This window comes from Mastomys coucha, unplaced genomic scaffold, assembly GCF_008632895.1.
Source record: "Mastomys coucha isolate ucsf_1 unplaced genomic scaffold, UCSF_Mcou_1 pScaffold22, whole genome shotgun sequence".
Lineage (NCBI taxonomy): Eukaryota > Metazoa > Chordata > Mammalia > Rodentia > Muridae > Mastomys > Mastomys coucha.
Genome location: NW_022196905.1, coordinates 20,894,991 through 20,917,199, shown reverse-complemented (window position 1 = coordinate 20,917,199; position 22,209 = coordinate 20,894,991). Strand labels below are relative to the sequence as shown.

At 38.6% G+C, this 22,209-nt stretch overlaps 1 protein-coding gene across 1 annotated transcript in view; it reads left to right on the top strand.

Moving 5' to 3' along the window:
• Positions 1–22,209, top strand: part of Abca13 (ATP binding cassette subfamily A member 13) — a 437,491-nt gene that overhangs the window by 241,225 nt on the left and 174,057 nt on the right. Inside the window, exon 42 of the mRNA XM_031342061.1 lies at positions 14,478–14,566. Coding sequence (XP_031197921.1) covers positions 14,478–14,566 — 89 coding nt within the window. The remainder of the gene's footprint in view (positions 1–14,477; positions 14,567–22,209) is intronic.

The following is a 22,209-nucleotide window of genomic DNA, read 5'->3' as shown; positions in this document are numbered from 1 at the left end:
AAAAAAAAAAAAAAAAAAAGCTTCACACATTCAGTACAAACATGGTGCTCTTTTTGAATAGGTGCAATTTGAAATTCCTTAAATCCAAAAATATAGAGCCTATATTTGTACATGCTTCAGAAGTCATGGCTACCTTCTGAGACTAGTTACACTACAAAGAGCATCAGCTTTGCCATGGACAGTTCTGCTTCTAAATATTCATTTTATCTTATGTGTATGGGTATGATATGAATATACCCAAATGTTTATATGTGAACCACATGCAGGTGTGAACCTTTAGAGGTCAGACGAGCATGTCAAATCCCCCGGAACAGGACTTAAAAGCAGTTGAAACTACCATGCAGAGGTTGAGAACTAAACATGAATTTTCTGGACTTAGAATTGTCTACATAGGGTTGTGGAGCAATGGCTTTGTGGATAACAGCACTTATGGTTCTTGCAGAGAATTCAGAGGATGTGGGGAAAGGGACATTTTTATACTGCCAATAAGAAAGTAAATTAGAGCAGCCGCTATAATTAGTGTGGAGATTTGTTAATTTAACTACCATGTGATTCATCATCGGTTTCACTACTGGAGGGACTCTAAGTCGTCCTATCAGAGAGATATTTGTATATTTGTGTCTACTGAATCACTAGCCACAACAGCCAAACTAAGTAACTGGTATAGTTACCCATTAATTGATGAATGTCTTTAAAAATATCCGTGGGAAATGTACATATTGTAGTTTGGTTCAGATAATGAAATTATGTCAATTTTATGAAAATGGGTGCAGCTAGAGATCATTTTGCTAAGTAAAAACAAGCTATCACAAGAAAGAACACTGTGCATTTCTTCTCATATTCAGAATCTAGACTTCCAAAGCAGACTTGAAGGTGGGGAGCATTATTTGGAAAGGGCACCAAAGAAGGGAGGATAGGGAAGGGTATGCAGAATGAATTTAAGTATACAATTTATTTGGATGACTATTTCATTAATGAATATATGCTCATAATATCTAAATCAATGAACAAGCAAACATAAATACAAGAAACAGAACAGTTTTCATTGATATTCTGAGTATGAAAAATTATGGTTACATGACTTGGCAAGAGTCAAAATGGTAATGCCTCCTGTTACAGAGAAACTGTCACCTCCATAGAGTGACTGAAATTAAATCACATCCATGTTCCCAAGTTCAATTGATCTTCAGGAACTTTTGATAGATTAACAGCCTTCCCTGCACCAAAGTAGAAGACCAGGGCACATGGTCTTCTCCTTTGATTGCATGAGTTGGAATTGATCAATTGTCCTGCCTGGATGCAGGTTTACAGGCCTGTGGTTCACTGAATTACATACTCAAATGTGGCTAAAACATCAACTGTCATAACTTCAAATGTTTGGAAAACAGGGCAAGAAGGCTAGGATTTGAATAGCTGGGGGCTTGAGCCAGCACACTTCCAGTTTCCCTACAGATACAAAGTGCTGCCACCTCCAACCGTGGCTCCATAGTCTAGGTCTTTTGGACTGGAAGGACAGGCTGTTCTTAGTCACTGTTGGTTTACTGGCTATTTTGCTGGTTTTGCATTGCCTAGTACTGAGAAACTGAGCTCAGCCAGGGTTAAGGCTAAAACAGGAGACCTGTGCATGTTGGGGACAGAAGACAAGTCAGTTTTTTGGATGAAGAACTCTTATTAAAATTACACACTCACCTCAATACTCTAATACTTATCTATACTTATATCTGTATGTCAGGAAGAGTGGGTATCCCTTTCATGTAATTAGCATGATATCTATTTAACCAAAAAGGAGACTTCAAGAATCTTGTTAATATTTATCAAGAAGAAGAACGAAACTAGGGAATGCTTGCCTTTCATATTTTATGAGTTTAAGAACTTTAAAAGCACGAGGTAGTTCTTTGTCTTCTGGGTGGATGCTTACCTCTGAGATGCTTGGTTGACTACTGTGGTTTAAGGTCTGCACTTCTGGGTGGATGCTTAGCTCTGAGATGCTTGGGTGGCTAATGTGATTTATGTATCTATCTGTGCTATTGCAAGGAGAGGCCAAAGAAAGGTTGATAGGTATAATTTTCAGTGAAAGGCATATTTATAAATAAGATAATTCTATGCTCTCAGTATGCATGTTCCTCCTTCCTTCTTTTCTGTTAGACTCTCAGGTCTGCTGAGGTTTTCAGTCACATGTGAAATTACAGTGGAGAGTCTGCTGAGGCTAGGAGAGCCAGCTCTGTTGGCTGCATGCTCGCTTTGCTTTTGTTATTCATAGAAGCAGAATTTTTCTGGGTCATTTTCTCTTAGTATAAGTGTTATTTTATGGAAAACTAAGATAAATAAAAAACCCACCATGGTGAGCTACAGAATGCTGAGGTCTGTGGAAACTGAAGCCATCAAGGACACAGTGTTGGTCAATTATTATTATTATTATTATTATTATTATTATTATTATTATATTCATAGCTGTATGATTTTGGAGGCCTCTGCAGAAGTCAGAGCTAAGTTCTGTGTTTTCTTTCCCCACCTCTAGGGTGATCATGATGCACACAGGGGAATCTATTCTGCATAGAGTCTCACAAGGTACCTTTGATACTGCTTGTACTGGTCAGGACAGCTGAACGATGGGAAGGGTGGAGAGTGAGTGCTCCAGGTGCCAGCCTGGGACTTAGAGAAGCAGTTGAATGAGAAGCCTGCTTCCACATCATTACTTATTCATGTGCTCACATGTAACAGTGGCTCCAGGCACAACCTCTCATGAGAAACTAGCAACCACAACATGAGATCACAAGAAAAATCACAATGTGAGATTCAATGGGAAGAAATTCGGGCATAGTGTGTTATTTTAGGGTGATGTCATTTTTTCCATCTTTTATTTAAAATAGACTTTTTTCTCACAGACTATATCCTGATTGAGATTTCCCCACCTTTTATTCCTCCTAGTTCCTCCCCACCTCCCTTCCCATCCTGATTACCTCTTTCTGTCTCTCATTAGAAAACAGACTCTTAAGGATAATAATAAAAGAAAATCAATATATATTTTAATAAGATAAAACAAAACCCAATACATCATAATTGGTCAAAACAAGCAGAAGACAAACAAGAAGAGCCATATGGGAGACCTATATGCAGAGACCCATGTGTTTGCCACTCAGAGATCCCATAAAAACTAAACTGGACGTGTTTCTATGAGTTATGTAGCTGTTGTCTTTAGCAGTAAGACTTTGTTGTCAGTTTTTTGAGAGCAAACTGTAGTCTTGGCAAAAGCCTGGTTTGTTTGGGGGTTCCTGATGTACCATTTTGGCCAAACAACTCCATTAGACATAACCCATTCTAGGTAGGTACTGGCAACCTCATTTGGTTTCTGAAGACAGTAAGCAGGAGGGGGTGGGATGGATGTTTTCTTTATTTATAATATCTCCTTTCCCAGGTTCCCCTCCAAAAATAAAATAAAATAAAAAAACCCCAAAACTAAAACAATCCCCTGTTCCCTCCCCCTCCCCCTGCTCACCATCCCACCCCCTCCTCCTTACTGGAGAAGTTCTCTAGCTCTTTCATTGGGGACCCTGTACTCAGTCCAATGGGTGACTGTGAGCCTCTACTTCTGTATTAGTCAGGTACTGTCAGAGCCTCTCAGGAGACAGCTATATCAGGCTTCTGTCATCCAGCACTTGCTGGCATCCACAAGAGTGTCTAGAAGACAAGAAAGAAGGTTCTATAAGAAAGAAGGCTGAACCAGCCAATAAGAAGCAAGACAGTAAGCAGTACCCCTCTATGGCTTCTGCATCAGCTTCTGACTCCAGGTTCCTGCCATGTTTGAATTCCTGTCCTGACTTCTGATGATAGCTCACAGGATGTAAGTGTAAGCCAAAAAACTCTGTCTTCCACAACTTGCTTTTAGTTATGGTGTTTCTTCACAGCAATAGAAACCTTAACTAAGACATTATATGAAGCCAAAAATTGCCATTTCACAATCTGTGAAGGATTGTGTTAAAATTTTGACTGGGGATGGCATTGAATCAATAGTGTGCTTGCTTTGGTAAGATGGCCATTTTTACTATATTTATCCTACTAATGCATGAGCATGGGAGAGCTTTCCATCTTTGGATATCTTATTCAGTGTCTTAAAGTTTTTATCATACAAGTCTTTCTTGTTTGGTTAGAGTTGTCCCAAGATTCTCTATAGTATTTCAGGCCATTGTGAGAGGTGTTTCCCTGACTTCTTTCTCAGTCTGTTGTTTGGATATAGGAGGGCTACTAATTTTTTTTTAGATGTTTTCTTTATTTACAATATCTCCTTTCCCAGGTTCCCCTCCAAAAATAAAATAAAATAAAAAAAAAACCAAAACTAAAACAATCCCCTGTTCCCTCCCCCCTCCCCCTGCTGACCATCCCACCCCCTCCTGCTTACTGGCCCTGACATTCCCCTGCACTGGGGCATAGAACCTTCACAGGGCCAAGGTCCTCTCCTCCCATTGATGACTGACTTGGCCATCTTCTGCTATATGCATGTGGTTGGAGTCATGAGTCCCCCATTTGTACTCTTTGGTTGGAGTTTTAGTCCCTGGGAGCTCTAAGAGTATGAGTTAGTTCATATTGTTGTTCATCCTAAGGGGCTACAAACCCTTCAGCTCCTTGAGTCCTTTCTCTAGCTCTTTCATTGGGGACCCTCTACTCAGTCCAATGGGTGGCTGTGAGCCTCTACTTCTGTATTAGTCAGGTACTGTCAGAGCCTCTCAGGAGACAGCTATATCAAGCTCCTGTCATCCAGCACTTGTTGGCATCCACAAGAGTGTCTAGATTTGATGATTGAATATGGGAAGGATTCCCAGGTGGAGCAGTCTCTGAATTGTCCTTCCTTTAGTCTCTGCTCCATAGTTAGTCTTTACAACCCCTTCCATGGGTATTTCGTTCCCCCTTTTAAGAAGGAACGAAGTATCCACACTTTGGTTTTTCTTCTTGAGTTTCTTATGGTTTGTGGTTTGTAATTTTTTTGTTTTGAGTTGACATTGTATCCAGTTACTTTGATCAAGGGTTTCTTAGCTGTAGGAGTTTCCTGGTAGATTTTTTAGGGTCCCTTATGTATACTGCCAACTTTTTCCTTTCTGATTTGTATCCCTTGATCTCCTTGAGTTTTCTTATTGTTCTAGGTAAGACTTCAGGTTCTATATAGAGTATGTGTGGAGGAAGTGGAAAAACTAGTCTTATTCTTGATTTTAATGGAATTGTTTTACGTTTCTCTCCATTTAAGTTGAAGTTGGCTATGGGCTTGCTATAAACTACCTATATTAGGTTTAGGTGTGTCCATTGTATCTGTTGTATCCCTAATCTCTCCAGAACTTTTATTATGAAGGGGTGCTGGATTTTGTCAAAGACTCTTTTAGAATCTAATGAGATGCTCATGTGGTTTTATCTTTCAATTTGTTTATATGGTGAGTTACATTTATCAGTTTATGTAATCTGAAATATCCATATATCTCTGGGATGAAGCCTACTTCATCATATGGATGATAGTTTTAATGTGCTTTTTAATGCACTTTACATGTGTTTTATTGAGAATTTTTTTCATCTATGTTCATAAGAGAAATTGCTCCATAACTCTCTTACTTTATTGGGTCTTTATGTAGTTTGAGTATCGTGGTAACTAGGACCTTGTAAAGTGAATCGGGTAGTGTTCTTTCTGTTTCTATTTTGTGAAATAATTTGAGAAGTATCGGCATTAACTCTTTTCAGGTCTTGTAGAATTCCATGCTAAAAACACCTGGCCCTGGGATTTTTCTTTTTGTCCTGTCTTTGTTGGGTTGGGTTCTTTGGTTGCAGCTGCTACCTTTACATTCTTGACAAGTATAGTTGCTGGGAGGTCCCTGGCAGGAAGTGCCTCTCCGGATCTGTGGGTGGCATAAAGAGATGGAGATAGGCTAAGTGAAAAGACTGTGTGGGGCCATAGTGCAGGAAATAGTTTTAGGTAAAAAGAGGGGCTCCTGCAGGCCTTCTTGTGACAGCCCTTGCAGGCTGTTATAGGAATAAAGGATAAATTTGGAGATGTCTAAAGGCCTGGAGAGACAGTCAGGGCAGCCTAGTGAGGTTATCATGGAAAGTGTTTATGTGGGTTGGTGGCTGACATAAAGGAATTGAGATGGGTTAGAAGGGAAGCCTCAGAGGAACAGTGGGAAAGAGCCAAACTGAGCTTATACCAACACGCTGAAGTTCCTGGGAATGCCCTCTCCTTTTCAAATGTTATGTTAGGCTTGCCACTGTAGTGTGACTTATAAAAATTATTTTTATATCTTAAATATCTCTATTTGTACATAGTATTAACTTTTATTTTCTTCAATATTTGTGTTTGTGATTTATATATATGTGCTCTATGTCTCCAGAAATTTCTTAATTCTCTTTCCCTTTGACCTCTTTTCTTAAAAATATGCCTTCTTTTTATTAATTTGCATATGGTAAAATCTAAGCTATCAATTTATTGACTACATAGAGCATTGGATCCACTACATTCAAAATGTAAGGTTCTTTCATTCCAATTACCTTCTTAAAGGAATAATGAAGTTGCCTGACCCATGTCTGCACATTATTTTGTCTGTGTCCAGACTCATCTCCCTCGTTTATGCATCTTAACAATAGATACAAGAAGTATTAGAGCAATTGCTCAGTTGATTTGGGGATGTAACATGCATCTCTTCAACTATTTGAAGTGATTTTTTTCTCCTTTCTCCTTTTGTACATGCTATGTTGTTCATATAATCATCCTAAATAAATATTGATTTGTTGAATCAGAAGTATTTCTTCTTGACTCTCTCATACAGACACATGTGTTTTTAAAACATTTATTTTCTTAGGGGAAAACACAAACAAGTGTTAAAATACCTAAGATACTCATGAGACTTAATGAAACACAGTGTAGCATTATCTTTGGGTTGGTTTGAGAAAGCTATCTTAAATCACAAAAAGATTTGGTGTCTTTGAAGAATTTTCTTTTGTTTGGTGTAGTCTTTCAATGTCTCTTTACGGGAGCATTGACTTCCTTCTACTGTGGCTATCGACCCTCAATTAGCTGGCTGCTCTGCGTGCTGTCTCTTTGTTTATCTGCATTTTGCTTGATAACTTTCTTGGAGTTGAGAAAACCTGTTTAATAGAGTTTCTGACTCTGTAACTAGAAAGCAGATTTTGCTTTAAGAATACAATAAATTTTTAAAAATAAATTATGGTTTCTGTATCCCTAGGTTGATATTTGCAATTGGGTTGTATCTGAGCTTCATTTATAAACAGTTTACTCAGTAGGTAAAGACACTTCATTTCAAGTCTGAGATCCTGAGTGTATCTTCCAGGACGCACATGATGGAAAGATCTGACTCCAGTAAACTGTTCCCTGACATCCACCCACTCTATGTCACATGCATACAGGTACATGCATAAACACAGTACAGTGAATAACTAAAATAAATGTTAAAAAAAGAAGCATTTTCTATTCTGATGTTTGAAAATAAGGAAGATGCTGTCAGAGAACACTATACCATGTGAAGGATTGAGGACCAAGGATTGAGGACATCAGGAGAGCTTGGGTGTACAGATGATGCTCACTTGCAATGACTCTGAAGACCAGTCATAATTTCTTGTGTAATGCACATATGGTGAATTTTACTAATGTGTTTTCTTTGGTTGTTGTGTGATTTTTATTCTTACTCTTTTGAGGCAGGGACTCACATGATAGCCCAACATGGCACAGACCTTATTATGTAGTGCAGGCTGGACTTTTTGTTCATTTGAATATAATAATAATGTAGAAAGGTCAGGTGAATGATTTCTTCTAATGTGTCAAGTTGTGGAGAATGAGTCTCTTTTGCCCTGTTGCGAGTTTGGTTTTGGATCCCTGAGATTTATTACTCAGGGAATCCTACATCGAGCAGCATACAGAGGCAGAGTCTGAGAATGTGATAAAAATCAGGTCCAGAGTAGGACTTGATCTGGTTTAAAATTGTCTTTATTTTTTCTTTTTTGGGGTGAATTTCTAAGAATAGATTATGACTGTCCAGTTTAGACACTGCAAAGAGACATAGGACTTCATCCAGAAGAACAAAGTCACAATCCAGAGTCTGTGGATAGGGTTCAGAAAGTAAGAGCATTTGTTAGGCATGGGTACCCAAGTTTGAACACACAGTACCCATGTAAAAAGCTGCTCATGGCCACAAGTGCCTCTGGCTTCAGCTTTGGTGACAGAGACTAATAGATCACAAAAGCTTCCTGGCTAACCAGCACAGACCTAGTCTCAAGGCCATAACCTCGTGATTGACAGATGAATAAACCTGAAATACTGCTCATTGCACGCTCATGAACATGTACTTCAGTCTCACAAACACACATACTAACAATAACAATAATAATGATGAAGATGAACTCCAGGATGCCTCTTTAGTCATCACCAGGAAGAATTTCTATTTTCTTGATCTCCCTGACCTCAGGAGTTCTGAATACTACAGAGTACTCATGTGGCACAATGACCTCAGTATGGGTTTGTCCTATCTTCTTGTGAGTAGATTAGGCATTTATTTTAGGGTAGATGTCTAGAGTATTCTAGGGCTGATGCTATATGCCTTTTTCTTCTCTCTCTCTCTCTCTCTCTCTCTCTCTCTCTCTCTCTCTCTCTCTTTCTCTCTTGATGGAGTTGATCTGGTCAATGCTACTGAGGAGAAATTTGACCACCTGGGTGAAGAGCAGAGTTTTGTAGTAAAGTAGGCTTTCACTAAAAAGGGAATTACTTTCTTTGTTTTTTGAGGACGTACTTTAAGACTCCCTGACTTCTGTTTTCTACTACTTCAGTTTTTGGCACATTCCAAAGTTCCCTATCTGAATTAGCTATCATTAGGGAACTTGCCCTGGGTTGTCGTCACAATTCTGTTTCTTGTCCATGCTTAGAGGTCTCTTTGATGAACTCTCCATTTAGATCAGAGGTGACTCATGGATTCTACCCTATTCTTCCTTTCTTATTCATTAATTTCTGGAATTTCTTAGTTTGATGCTTAAACCATACCAGCCTTTGCAGTGACAGGTCCTTCACATTGCCCTTTTTTGTCTTCTTCTTCTTCTTTTTTTTTTAATTAGATATTTTCTTTATTTAATGTAAATTTCTCCTTTCCCAGTTTCCCCTCCAAAAAACAAACAAACAAACAAACAAAAAACCAAAAACAACTAAAACAAAACCCTGTTGCCTCCCCCCTCCCCATGTCTGCCACCCCACCCTTTCCCACTTATTGGCCCTGGCATTCCCCTACACTGGAGCACAGAACCTTCACAGGGCCGAGGTCCTCTCCTCCTATTGATGATCGAATTTGCAATCCTCTACTATACACATGCTGTCAGAATAATCAGACTCATCCATGTGCAGACCTTGGTTGGTGGTTGAGACCCTGGGAGCTCTGAGGGTACTAGTTAGTTCATATTGTTGTTCGTCCTAAGGGGCTGCAAACCCCTCAGCTCCATAGGTCCTTTCTCTAACTCCTTCATTGAGGATCCTGTACTCAGTTCAATGGATATCTGTGAGCCTCTACATCTATATTAGTCAGGTACTGTCAGAGCCTCTCAGGAGATAGCTATATTTAGGCTGGCTTGCCCTTCCTTCAGTCTCTGCTCCATAGTTAATCTCTGCAACTCCTTCCATGGGTATTTGGTTCCCCCTTTTAAGAAGGAATGAAATGTCCACCTTTTGGTCTTCCTTCTTCTTGAGTTCCTTGTGGAATGTGGGTAGTTCTTCCTGTATTCCAAACTTCTGGGCTACTAACCACTTATCAGAGAGTGCATACTGTGTTTGTTCTTTTGTGATTGGGTTACCTCACTCAGGATGATATTCTCCAGATCCATCCATTTACCTAATTGTCCTCCTTTTCTCTCTCTCTATCTCCCTCTCCCTTCCTTTCATCTTTCTTTTATCATTCCCTCCTTTCCCCTTTTCTTCCTTCCCCCTCCTTCCATTCCCTTGTTTATTTTCATCAAAATACAACCTAGTTCCTATTTCTAGGTGGCTTCAGTTTTGTACTTAAGTCTTCTTAATTTAAAACTCTCAAGGTCAAGCACTTCTGGTTACTGCTTGGGATTTAAACATTGTGGTTTCAGTCCATGAAGTTAGAGCCCTAGAGCCCATACTTGACACTTTCACTTTATAAAGAGCCATTTTGAGGTGCTGGAGACCACAAGTCTGACTTAGAGTTAGTTTTTTATACCTCATGTAACTTAGCACACCCACCCTGCCCTGTACATGAGCCAGGGAAGGCATCACATCTTCCACCATCAGGAATCAGAGCTTTAGTGTGCTGCATGATGGCATCTACTACTCTGTCCATTGTCTTTCACTGTTTTCAGGATATCTAAGCATATAGTCAGTAAATAGTCTTGCTTTAAACATGTTCTTATAGTGTGATAAGACTAATAATGAGTCCCCTCAAATGGTCACATCTTCATTTCTTGACCCTGTAAATATATGTCATTTTGTGGAACTTAGGATGAGGAGAAACACCTCTATTTTTTGGGTGGAAATAATGTAAGAAGACAGGTCTGTATTGGATGGTTACAGCATGCTCAGATGAGAAACACTGATATCATAATACAGCAGCAGCCATTAGTGGAACATGGAGCTTCAGTCCAAGGCATGGAAGCAAGGGAGTATGTTCTTCATGGATTCGGGTTCAGGGATCTCATTTTATACTACGTTCTACAAAATCATGACGTGATGAATGTGCTGTCCTAGGTTTCCAAGCCTGTAGTTGATATGACAAGGCAGTCATTCCAGAGCAGTGGTGCTTCTGTATGATGATAGGGTGCTGCTGTTGGGTACAACTCACTGTGTGGTACAGTAGAGGTGCTTTAGCCAGAGCCTTGCTTTTGGGAGAAGTTCCTAGTAACTCCTGTGTCTTATTTATGTGAGATCTTTATACAATGTCTTCTTTTGCTTGGAAAAAAAAACAAAAAGAGAAGGAAAACTATATCATTTAGGAGAAACTGAAACAAAATACAGGCCATGCTGTATTTTAGTTAAAGCTTGGCAATTCCAACTTTGCCACTGTCATCAGTCAGCCCAACTCTGTTGTCATTAGAAGGCAGGTCAGTCTCATCAGTTTTTCTAGCACCTGCCAAAGGCAGGGTGTGCTGACAATATCTGGGTATAGTCCATCACACTGACACTTTGAGAGTGTATTGCGCCTGAGGTCAGACACTATTTTCCAGTACCCTTTAAATAGAGAGCACAGCCAATGAACCACTTCCCTCCTGCCCAAGGGATTGATAGTACTATCAGTGCACAGATGACACAAGGCTATGGTAGCAGGCTTACACCCTGAAGCTTCTCTTAATTAAGGAGATATAAGTTTCCAAATGAAGATTCTTCCAACTGTTGAATTTATTTTTCACAAAAAAAGAAAAGAAAAAAAGGACAGAAAATCCCTAGCCATTGCATTTAAAGCTATATTGTTTTCTGCTCATTTTTTCCCTTGCAAGTTAGTATCTTTGGAATTTAACCTCAACATGGCATATTTCATATCCATTAATTTTGTTTGAATAAAAATAGGAGCAGTGTGAGCAGTTGTGAAGCTTTGCTTACTTGAGATGTCTGATATAATCATCTTTGTGAGATGCAAAATATTAGATGAGATTAGAGATGATTATCCAACTCTTTTATATAAATACAGAGTGGTGTGGGCAAAATTTGTCCCATTTGAACTGTCCTCTGGCCACTTTTCATCTACAAGTGATAGAAAAACATCCAAAGAACAGCATGAGGTATACAGATGTGATACTCTTCTTTGCATAGTATACAAATACAAGATGCTTCATAGACTAGACAATGTGTCTGGGATGTTAGATGGTCATCTCATCAGATGGTATCCTATGCATGTGTTCATACCTCCTTCATATCCATTTTGTAGGGGTGTTTAGAGAAGTCCTTTCACAATTTTACCTATAATGAGAATTTTTATATTAGTTTGCATAAATGGAGAGATGCAGCAAAACTGATTATCTTTTGTAGAGAATCTATATCAAATGATAAAAAATACTTTGAACTGAAAATGTAAACTTATAGTTCCAGAACCTAGTGGAATGTTTGAATCCTTTTCATATATTTTTTTTATTAAACCCTTATCTTTTCTGTCCTGTACTGATGAGACTGTTCTAAAATGGAGGCTTGCAACAGGAGGGATACTACATCTATTTAGCACAGGGTTTACAGATCCAAATTGCAAAAGCATATGCACACCATGAGCCCAGACATTTTGCCTACAGGATTCAGTTTCAAGATTTTTGTGAAATGTGACCCTTCTGTTCTGTCCTTTGGGCTCCTTTGACATTTTAGTCCCTGAAATCCCTGGCCAGTGTGCCTGTAGCTAAGGAGAGTCAACACTAGATGGCACTCCTCTCTTCCTTATATCTTGGGAGCCTTGTACACTCATGAGCTGGAGAAACACACTGGGCACGCAGCAGCACCTAGATACTGCTGGCTATGTGCTAATTGTTCTGATCACATATCCATCTACCTTTTGAGCTTGGTTTGGGAAAACCTATGTTTTATTTTGCTTCTTTCTCCAATATGTATGAATATACAAATAATAGACTTGTATACATTCACAGTCTTAGACATGCACATATCCACCTGCAAAAGTGTGTGTGTGTGTGTGTGTGTGTGTGTGTGTGTATGTGTGTGTGTAAGAGATGGGAGTTTAAAAAGAAGGCATGATGACTGTTGTAAAATGCACCTACTGAAATAAAAGTATGCTTCATGATTTAGTTACATGTGGCCAACCATCAAATAAAATTTTCTTTTAAAATAAAACTCATAGATGAGTTCTCATTCAGTGAATAATTCTCAGCTCACACTCTTGTTTCTAATTTCATTCTGTGTGTATGTGCTGAGTGAATGATTATCATGCTAATCCTCCAAGCTTTCATTTACAGTGGGGCTAGCAGTACTTATCTTATTAGATTGATTTGAGAATTACATAATGAAGCCTATCATGTATGGGTGTCCTCTGGGAAGTCAGGATGAGATAGCATGAGCAGGTTATATGCCAGGCATGGTTCCCATCAGTCTCTCTTAAAAATACATTTATTGCTTTCAATGGTCCTATAACATGTGTCTTATTATTATCATTTAGTTCACCAAGGAACCAAGTCACACAGAGATGAAGCAATGTATTCAGGGATGTATGGCTGACATATATGCACGGTGTTATTCTAAGTTATTGTTAATACTGTTTTTATTTGTAGTGGGATGAGTATTATAGCTTTTCTTGGAGATCTTGCTGGGAATAAGTAGTATTTGTTATCTTTCAAAGGAGAGAACTACTTAAGATCTAACAAAACCTCCCGACCTTGACCAGTGTTGAAGATGCAGCTTTTACTCAGTAGGATTCTGTCTGAACTAATTAACCACATGAAGAGAGAGTAGAAACCTTTCCCTGTGGGCTCACTTACTTTCTGCTTCAGTCTCTGGGGCCCTCTCCATGTGTCTTCACCTGTGGAAAGGGTCAGACCAGGAACTTGTTGACAAATTTATGACTCTTTGCTTTTTTAAAGGACTCATGATGTTGTTTATTATAAGTCATAAGTTCAGGAAGAGAGTGGAAATGCTGAGCATGAGCTAGTTAGACCCTTAGAAGTGTGGTCAGGGCCAGAGGGACCTGGATCTCTGTGGATATTTTGGTAGTAGATAGGTGCAGAGATGGAAGGGATGAAAGCGTATGTGTAAGACGGCTACAGAGACAGTGAACTGTGCCTCTCTTAACAGTGAATTTTGACTACAGATGTGATGGTAGTATAGATAGTGCATGTATCCAAAGTATGCTCAAAGCTTCTTCAGCCAGAACTTACCAATCTGATGAGCTCATTACTGGCTTTACAGATGCAGCATTCTCATAGCCTGATGGTGAGCCCTGTGTCTGTGGTCACAAATTGTCCCAGCACTGTCAACAAGAGAGCCTGTGCCTTCTTCATAGAGGGGCAGTGTTACGTGGTTCAGTATCTTTGACTTCTGGGGTGGGGCTAAAGCACTCCTCCTAGATGAATGTTCCTTGATGTATATTGGAGGTCCTTAGTTCAGCCATTCCTGTGTCCCTCAGGTCTTCAAATGCAGCTAAAGGCTTCATTGTCCCTAGCATACTACAGGTCTTGCTGTCTTGGCTCACACTCTTTTCCCCTTTGTCATAGTTTTGTTGATTTGAGACTCATCTCAGGGTTTACACATGTCAAGATCTGTCTTCTTTCAGCCCTAAATAAATAGTGGCATCAATAAGTCACAACTTAATTGCCTTAGTGACATGGCATATCAGAACCCCCGCAGGACATACATTCTTAGAGTTACACTAGTTGAATGAATGACCAATGAAACACAGGATGTATTTGATATGTGTTGTTATTACCTATTGGATGATTGAGACAAAAGAAGTGCAAATAAGTGTAATTTGTGAAGAAATGTAAAATATATATTTCCTCTTAATTCCCAAAAGGTGTTTTTGATGCTTCTGCAAGATACCAACAAAAAGCCTTACATCACTCCAGACAACGAAGTAGAGCCTCAGGATGAGAGATCTGTAGGACTCCCTCCTTGCGACAGTAAGTAGTGTAGCCGTTTGCATTTCTCTTTAAGGAAAAAGGCTACCAACCTCATTTATCATCAGTTTTTTAAAAGGAAGAATAGCAAATGCCTCATGATGGGGCAGAAGTAGGTGGTATGATCACCCTGAGAAAAATTTACATCAGAGTTGGTTTATATCCTGGCTTGTAAAGAGCCAAGATTATCTTTTCTGGAAAACTTGACTTACTTATCAGAAATTTCTCCTTGCTTCTCTGGGTTTACCATAACCACATGCAGACCAAAGCTACCTAATCCATGGCGTATTTATGAGGAGTAGCTGTATGCTATTACTAATGGGCTTGCATGGCTTATGGAGTACCAAAGATGAGACTTTTGCTCATAAGCCTGTGTCCCAGACTTTGCATACAGCTTTGAATTTGACCAGCCTTGCTCATATGTGTTGCTGCTGCAGGTTCATGGTCTCATTTCAGCTAGATTTCTATCCTATGGGGCTTCTTTGGGTGAGTATCAGGAGCTGGGCAGAAGCCAGGCTTGGTTTTCATAGGATGGAATGGGGTTCTAGTTCAGTGCATTTCCTATCACATGTTAGCAACAACTCATCAATACACATGGAGCCTGAGTATAGAGTTATAAAAGGTGACACCTCTTCTTCGGAAACTTGAGACTTCAGGGACACAGACCCCCACACTGCAGGAACAATCACAAGAATTAGAACTGATGTGGTGATCAAATAGCAGAGTCTCCTCAGCACTCATTACAAATGCCTCATTTCTTCTTCTCTTGGTAATATCAGGTATAAGACACATACATTGGTTGTCGAAATTGATGTTCAGTTGGTTTCTAACTGTGGTATTAATTTTTATTTCCCTAACAATTGTGTTAAATATCTACACTGCTCATAATGTATTATTGAATTATAATTTTTATTACCCACAATTTACCCATTCAAATATACAATTTAATATCTTGTTATTCATAGGCATCCATTACTACACTCAATCTTGGACTGTTCTTATTATTAACACTGCAAACAGAACATTATGTCACTTATCCATCACTCTGCAGGATTCCCATCACTCAAACCTTAAGATATCTCAAACATATGTCTTATCATTCTATATCAGCCTGTGGTTGGCATTTTATATGAATGAAGCATATAGCTGGTCCTTGTGACCAGCTTCTATGAGCATATTTTTCTTTCAGTTGCCAAGTAAAACTCCAATTGCATGTGGGTACCACATTCTTCCATTTATTTATCAGTTGATAAAATCTTGGGTTGTTTCAAATTTTTCTTTTGTCATTAGAACATTCCCCCTAAAACTAATGTTTGTTCAGTATATGCTATGGAGTAGATACTTATGGATAGAATTGCTGGATCACATGCTTAATCATAAGAGAAAGACTTTTATCTATGTATACCTCATATTTTTGCCAGCAGCATTAAGATTCCAATTCCCCTTGTCCTCACCAATATACTGATTAGTAATGCTGGGCATTTCTTCATACACTTATTGGCTGTTTAGTAAAATTTTTGAAGAAATGACTGTTGCAATTAATCACATCACTATCTTATTCGTTCTTTGAAAATTTAATTTACACACGTGTATAATGTATCTTGGTCATGTCCACCTCACATTTTCCCTCCAACTTCTTCCTGTCCACCAACACATGCCTACCTTTATGTCATCTACAGTTAAAACAATAACCCACTGAGTCCAATTAGTATCGACCCTATGCTTATGAGTATAGAGTAATGTACTTAACCTTGGCAACCTCATTCTACACTCCTGGAATGAGCTGATTCCCCTTTCTCCAGCAGCCATTCATTGTCAAAAGCTCTTTAGCTAGAAGTGGGGCCTTGTGGCCCTCTCCCCAGCCATACCAGAAGAGTGATTGGTTATATCTATAACAGCAATGTCACTTTTGCACTAGAGCACTCATCTTTCCTGAGAGCTCAGTATTGTAGTATGTAAGGTCCAGTGCTGGGTAAAGCCATTACTACCTTCTCCCCTTCTGTAATCTGCATAGCACCTTCTGACACTTTGATAGCCATAACAGAGAAATTTTCTGAGTGCATTCCAGCTTGATTTCACTAGGCCTTGAAACCAAAGGGGTACCTTCAGCAATGGGGTTCTATCATTTAGTAGTGGTGAACAACAAGAGCAATGATTATAAATCACAATTCCTTTGCAAGAATTCTGGGGCCTTCCCAATCAATAACCTGAAGAGAGTTATCCATATTTGGCATTGATATTTCCACTCAATAGCTCAGGTCTAAGGAGAATAGCATTGCCCATCCATGAACTGCCAGCATTCAAACTCCTTTTAAAATTACTTTTAAAATTAACTTACAAAATAGTGGGTTTACATACATCTTAGGTTTGTTTAACTGCTTTCTCAAATTAGTTTTCAAGTGGTTTCAAGCTGTTGTTGGCTTGTGAGAATTGTTCATATATTTATGGATATAATTCATGTATATTCTGCTATTTTGTGAGTGGAGTCACCTATTCATGTCTATCACGTTCAATAGTTTATGTACGTCTGCCTTTAATTCCAATTTTCCTTGGCTTTACTGTCCTGTCAGTATTTTCCACCCATTATTAAATGTGGGATATTAATTTTTTTTTACTGTAACTATGGAAATGTCTGCTTTCTCTTTGTTTCTTTTGTTGCTTTATATGTTTAGGGGATCTGTTGCTTGATTCTTATGTGTTTGTAGTTGTTATATCCACTATGATTAGATTCTTTGTATAAAAATTTCAATAGAATCCCCCTCTCCTGGTTCCCCTTCACAATGTCCCTCTCCTCATACCCCCTCCCCTCACCTCTGAGAGAATGGAGTCCTTCACCCTGGCGCATCAAGTCTCTGTCCTCTCCCACTGAGGCCAGACAAGGCCGCTGCCCTCTGCTACATATATGACAGGGGCCCTAGTCAGTTTATGCTCTTTGGTTGATGGCTCAGTCTCTGAGAGCTCCCAAAGGTTCAAGTTAGTTGACACTATTGGTCTTCCTCTAGGGTTCCTATCCCCTCCAGGACCTTCAATCCTCCTGCAACTCTTCCATAAGAGTCCCTGACCTTCACCCAATATTTAGCTGTGGGTCTCTGCATCTGTTTCAGTCAGCTGCTGGGTAGATCCTCTCAGAGGACAGTTATGCTAGGCTTCTGTCTATAAGCATAACAGAGTATCATTAATCGTTTCAGAGATTGTGCTTTGCTCATGGGATGGGTCTCAAGTTAGGTCAGTTATTAGCTGGCCATTCCCTCAGTGTCTACTCCATTTTTGTCCCTGCATTTTTATTTTTATTTTTTTAAGAGAGGGCACATTTTGGGTTAAACCTTTTGTAGGTGTCCTTATCCATATACTGGGGGTCCTGTGTGGCTATAGGAGTTGGCCTCTTCAGCTTGATATCCCCACTATTAGGCATCTCAGCTAAGATCACCCACATTGACTCCTGGGATCCTCCCTGATTCAGGTCTTTGTGACTTCCTAGAGATTCCTCCTACCCCCTTACCCCTAGCAGCTGCATATTTCCCAGGCCCTCTGGGCTTCTCCTCTGTTTCTTTCCATACCTAAACCTGCCCATCTCCTCCCTTCTCCCACCCATCTCTCTCTCTCTCTCCCTTTGCCTCCCATTACTATTTTGCTCCCCCTTCTAAATGAAACTCAAGCATCTTCACTTGGGCTTTTCTTCTTGTTTAACTTCTTTTGGTCTATGGAGTGTATCATGGATATTCTGTACTTTATGGCTAATATCCATTTATCAGTGAGTACATACTGTGCATGTCTTTTTGGTTCTGGGTTACCTCTCTCAGGATGGTATTTTCTAGTTCCACCCATAAATCTTCAAGGGTTATTTCCATCTTGTTGTATCTATTGAGGCTTGCTTTGTACCCAATTATATGATTATTTGGTCAATTTGGAGAAGCTTCTGTGAGGTGCTGAGAAGGTATACTGTTTTGTTTTTGGTTCTTTAGATACATGTTAAATATATTTGGTTCATTATATCTGTTTGTTTCATTGTTACTCTGTTTAGTTTCTGTTTCACTGACCTGTCCATTGGTGAAAGTTGGGTGTTGAAGTCTCCGACTATTATTGTGTGGGGTTTAATGTGTGATTTGAACTTTAGTAAAGTTTCTTTTATGAAAGTAGGTACCCTTGCATTTGGGGCATAGATGTTCAGAATTAAGTTGTCTTCTTGGTAGATTTTTTTTTTTTGATGAATATGAAGGATCCTTCCCTATCTTTTTTGATGACTTTTGTTTGAAAGTCTATTTTATTTGATTTTAGAATGCCTACTCCAGATTGTTTCTTGGGTCAATTTGCTTGGAAAATCTTTTTCCATCCCTTTACTCTGAAGAAAGTGTCTGTCTTTTTTGCTGAAGTGTGTTTCTTGTCTACAACAGAATGATGGATCCTGTTTATGTCTAGTTGTGTCTTTTTATTGGTGAATTGAATCCATTTATATTAAGAGATAATGACCAATGATTGTTAGTTCCTGTCATTTTAATGTTGGATGTGGTAGTTTGTGTGTGTGTGTGTGTGTGTGCATGTGTGCATGTTTTTCTTCTTTTGGTTTTGTTGTGAGATGATTAATTTCTTGTGTTTTCTTGCATGTAGTTACCCTCTTTGTGTGAGAGTTTTCCTTCTCATATCATTGGTCGGGATGGACTAGTAGAAAGATATTGTTTAAATTTGTTTTTTCATAAAATATCTTGATTTTTCCATCTATGGTAAATTGAAAGTTTTGCTGGGTAGAGTAGTCTGGGCTGGTATCTGTGGTCTCTTAGAATCTATAAGACATCTGTCTAGGATCTTCTGGCTTTTAGAGTCTCTGTTGAGAAATCAGGTGTCAATCTGAAAGGTCTGCCTTTATAATTGGCCCTTTTCACTTACAACTTTTAATATTCTTTTTTTGTTCAATATACTTTTGTTTTGTGTTTTAATTATTTTGTGGCAGGAGGATTTCTTTTCTGATCCAATATATTTGGTGTTGTGTAAGCTTCTTGTATGTTTATAGCCATCTCTGTCTTTAGATTAGTGAAGTTTTCTTCTATGATTTTGTGGAAGATATTTTCTGGCCCTTTGAACTGGGAGTATTTACCCTCTTCTATTCCTATTACTCTCAAGCTTGGTCTCTCCATAGTATCCCAAATTTTCTGAATGTTTTGAGTTAGGAGCTTTTTACATTTTGGCAGTTTCTTTGACTGATGTATCAATTTCTTCTATGGTATCTTCTTCATTTGAGATTCTCTTTTCCATCTTTTGTATTCTGTTGGTGGTTTGTGACTTCAATCACAAAGAAAATATTTGTAAGCTAGTCTTACCCACTTTATGATACTGTTATCAAAATAGCATTTTAACATATTTATTGTGTACTCATTTACACAAATTTATAGTTTATAATTTTGTCTTTTAAGCTCTATAGAAAATGAAAAGTATATAAAGCAAATTGCAAATTACTGGTTTTTTTTAATCCATGTATTTTGGGATTTGCATTTTGGGTTGCTTGTGTTTAATAAAACCCTGTTAAAATACTCTGCTATTGTTTCCCTTCAATTTCAATTCAAGGTACCCTCAGACATTTCATGGATGTACCCCATTTAGTAACACATGTGTTTAGCTTTTGTTTGTTTGTTTACAAACATCTATTTTACCTTCATTTTTAAGGGGCATTTTTGCCAAGTATAAAAAGCAATTGACAGAAATATTTCTACTACTTTGAGTGGTTTCTCATTGCTTCTCACTTTCCCTTGACAGACCTGTGGCTCCCTGTACTGATAGTCTCTTCCCTTGCGACTTTCAGAGTTCTCTGAGGTGGTCAGCAGCTTGTTTCTAATGTATCTTAGTAAATGTTTGTTTTTCTGCTCCCTAAAACTCATTGAGTTCCTTTTGCACATTGTTGTTTCCTTATATTTTGGGAAATTTCTGCTTTTTATTTGTCCTTCTGTGAATATGAAATCATACACCACACACATACACACACACCACACACATACACGCACACGCGCGTGCGCGCGTGCACACACACACACACACACACACACACACACTAGTTCTTTTGAATCTCTGGACTCAGATCCAGAGACTTTTGTGACTGTCCTAAAGTTCATTGATGATTTCCTGTGTTATTCACATACACTGAGATATTTTTCCTCCCAGTTCATTTATTGTATTTTCTAGCTTTAGAAAAGTCTTCCTACTTTTCTTCATTCTTTTCCCTTCCCTCCTTTTCTTCTTCCCTTCCTCTCTTCTTTCCTCCCCTTACTCCTTTCTCCCTTTGTTTCTTCCTCCCTCCTTCTCTCCCTCCCTCTCTTCTTCCCTCCTTCTCTCCCTCCCTCCCTTCTTCCCTCCTTCTCTCCCTCCCTCCCTTCTTTCCTTCTCTCCCTCCCTCCCTTCCTCCCTTCTTCTTTCCCTCCCTCCCTTTCTTCTATTTCCTCCATTCTTTCCTTCAGAAACAGAGTAGTCAAGATTTTCTTGTCTGATACAGATCTTAATTTTCTGGAGTTGCTATAAAATTATTTAAACCTCCAGATTTTAACATCACCACTTTCACCAGAAGTGGCTTTTTCTTCTATAAAGCAGGAAAATCCCCTTTAGACACTGATTGAGGACTTCCATCATCCCTGCATATTGACTCTCAGGAACAGCAACTACATTATGCAATGTCTCAGTCATGCTCAGAAGGAGGGAGTGGTGGACAGGGTTTGATAATCTGGGAATCGTTTTAGCTTTTGGTCATTACAACATGCTGAACTGAACTTTGTCACTTGAGCCCTGTATATTTAACAGCCATGTGGATTTCCTGTTTAAAAACGCTGTTTCTTTAGCTTTACTTGTGAGTTTTATATATATTTAAGGAAACTGCCTTAAATTTAGTTTTACTGACATGACTGTGCACATTTTGTAGCAAATGGCCATGCTTTGCCATACTGCTGTGAGACATAGACCTGTGTATTACCCAGGTGAGACTGAGCAATGACAGGCACTCTACAGGCTCCTTGCAGGATCCCTCAAGCCAGATGGCTCCCCTGAGGATATTTTCATTACTTTAGGACAAATGCACTTAAAATACAAACAAACAAACAAACAAACAAACCTCAAAAGTTTTCATATAAGCAATCAAGTAGTCAGATTTTCCAACCTTTTTTTTTCTGAGATTCATATTATTCCATATGCAATTTAACATAATTATATATCATAGTTTTTCTCTATACTTTATTATTCCTATAATTTTTTCATAAAATGTGCATACCTGTTAAATGTTTCAGATTTTGCTATTTTTATCTAAAGGTTTATATTTTGAGGATTAATTTCTCTTAGGATACATTAATTACATTTGTATGTAACAGTTATTTAAAGAAATATGACAGAAGTGTAAACACTTAAGATAACACATGATACAAATGCATCCTCCTATAAATGTTTCACTGTAATAACACATCCATTTTCAAATGATAATTACACACTCCTAACCTGGAGAATATTAGGGAAAATCTGTATAAATATATTAGAAATGAAATGTGTCCTAAAAACCAATGCTACATGAAATGTGAAAATAGGGTGTCTGAATTTAAAGGCACAGTGTTCAGGAAACAGAACCATTTCTATTTTTAGTACTAATATATTATAAAAACACAGTTT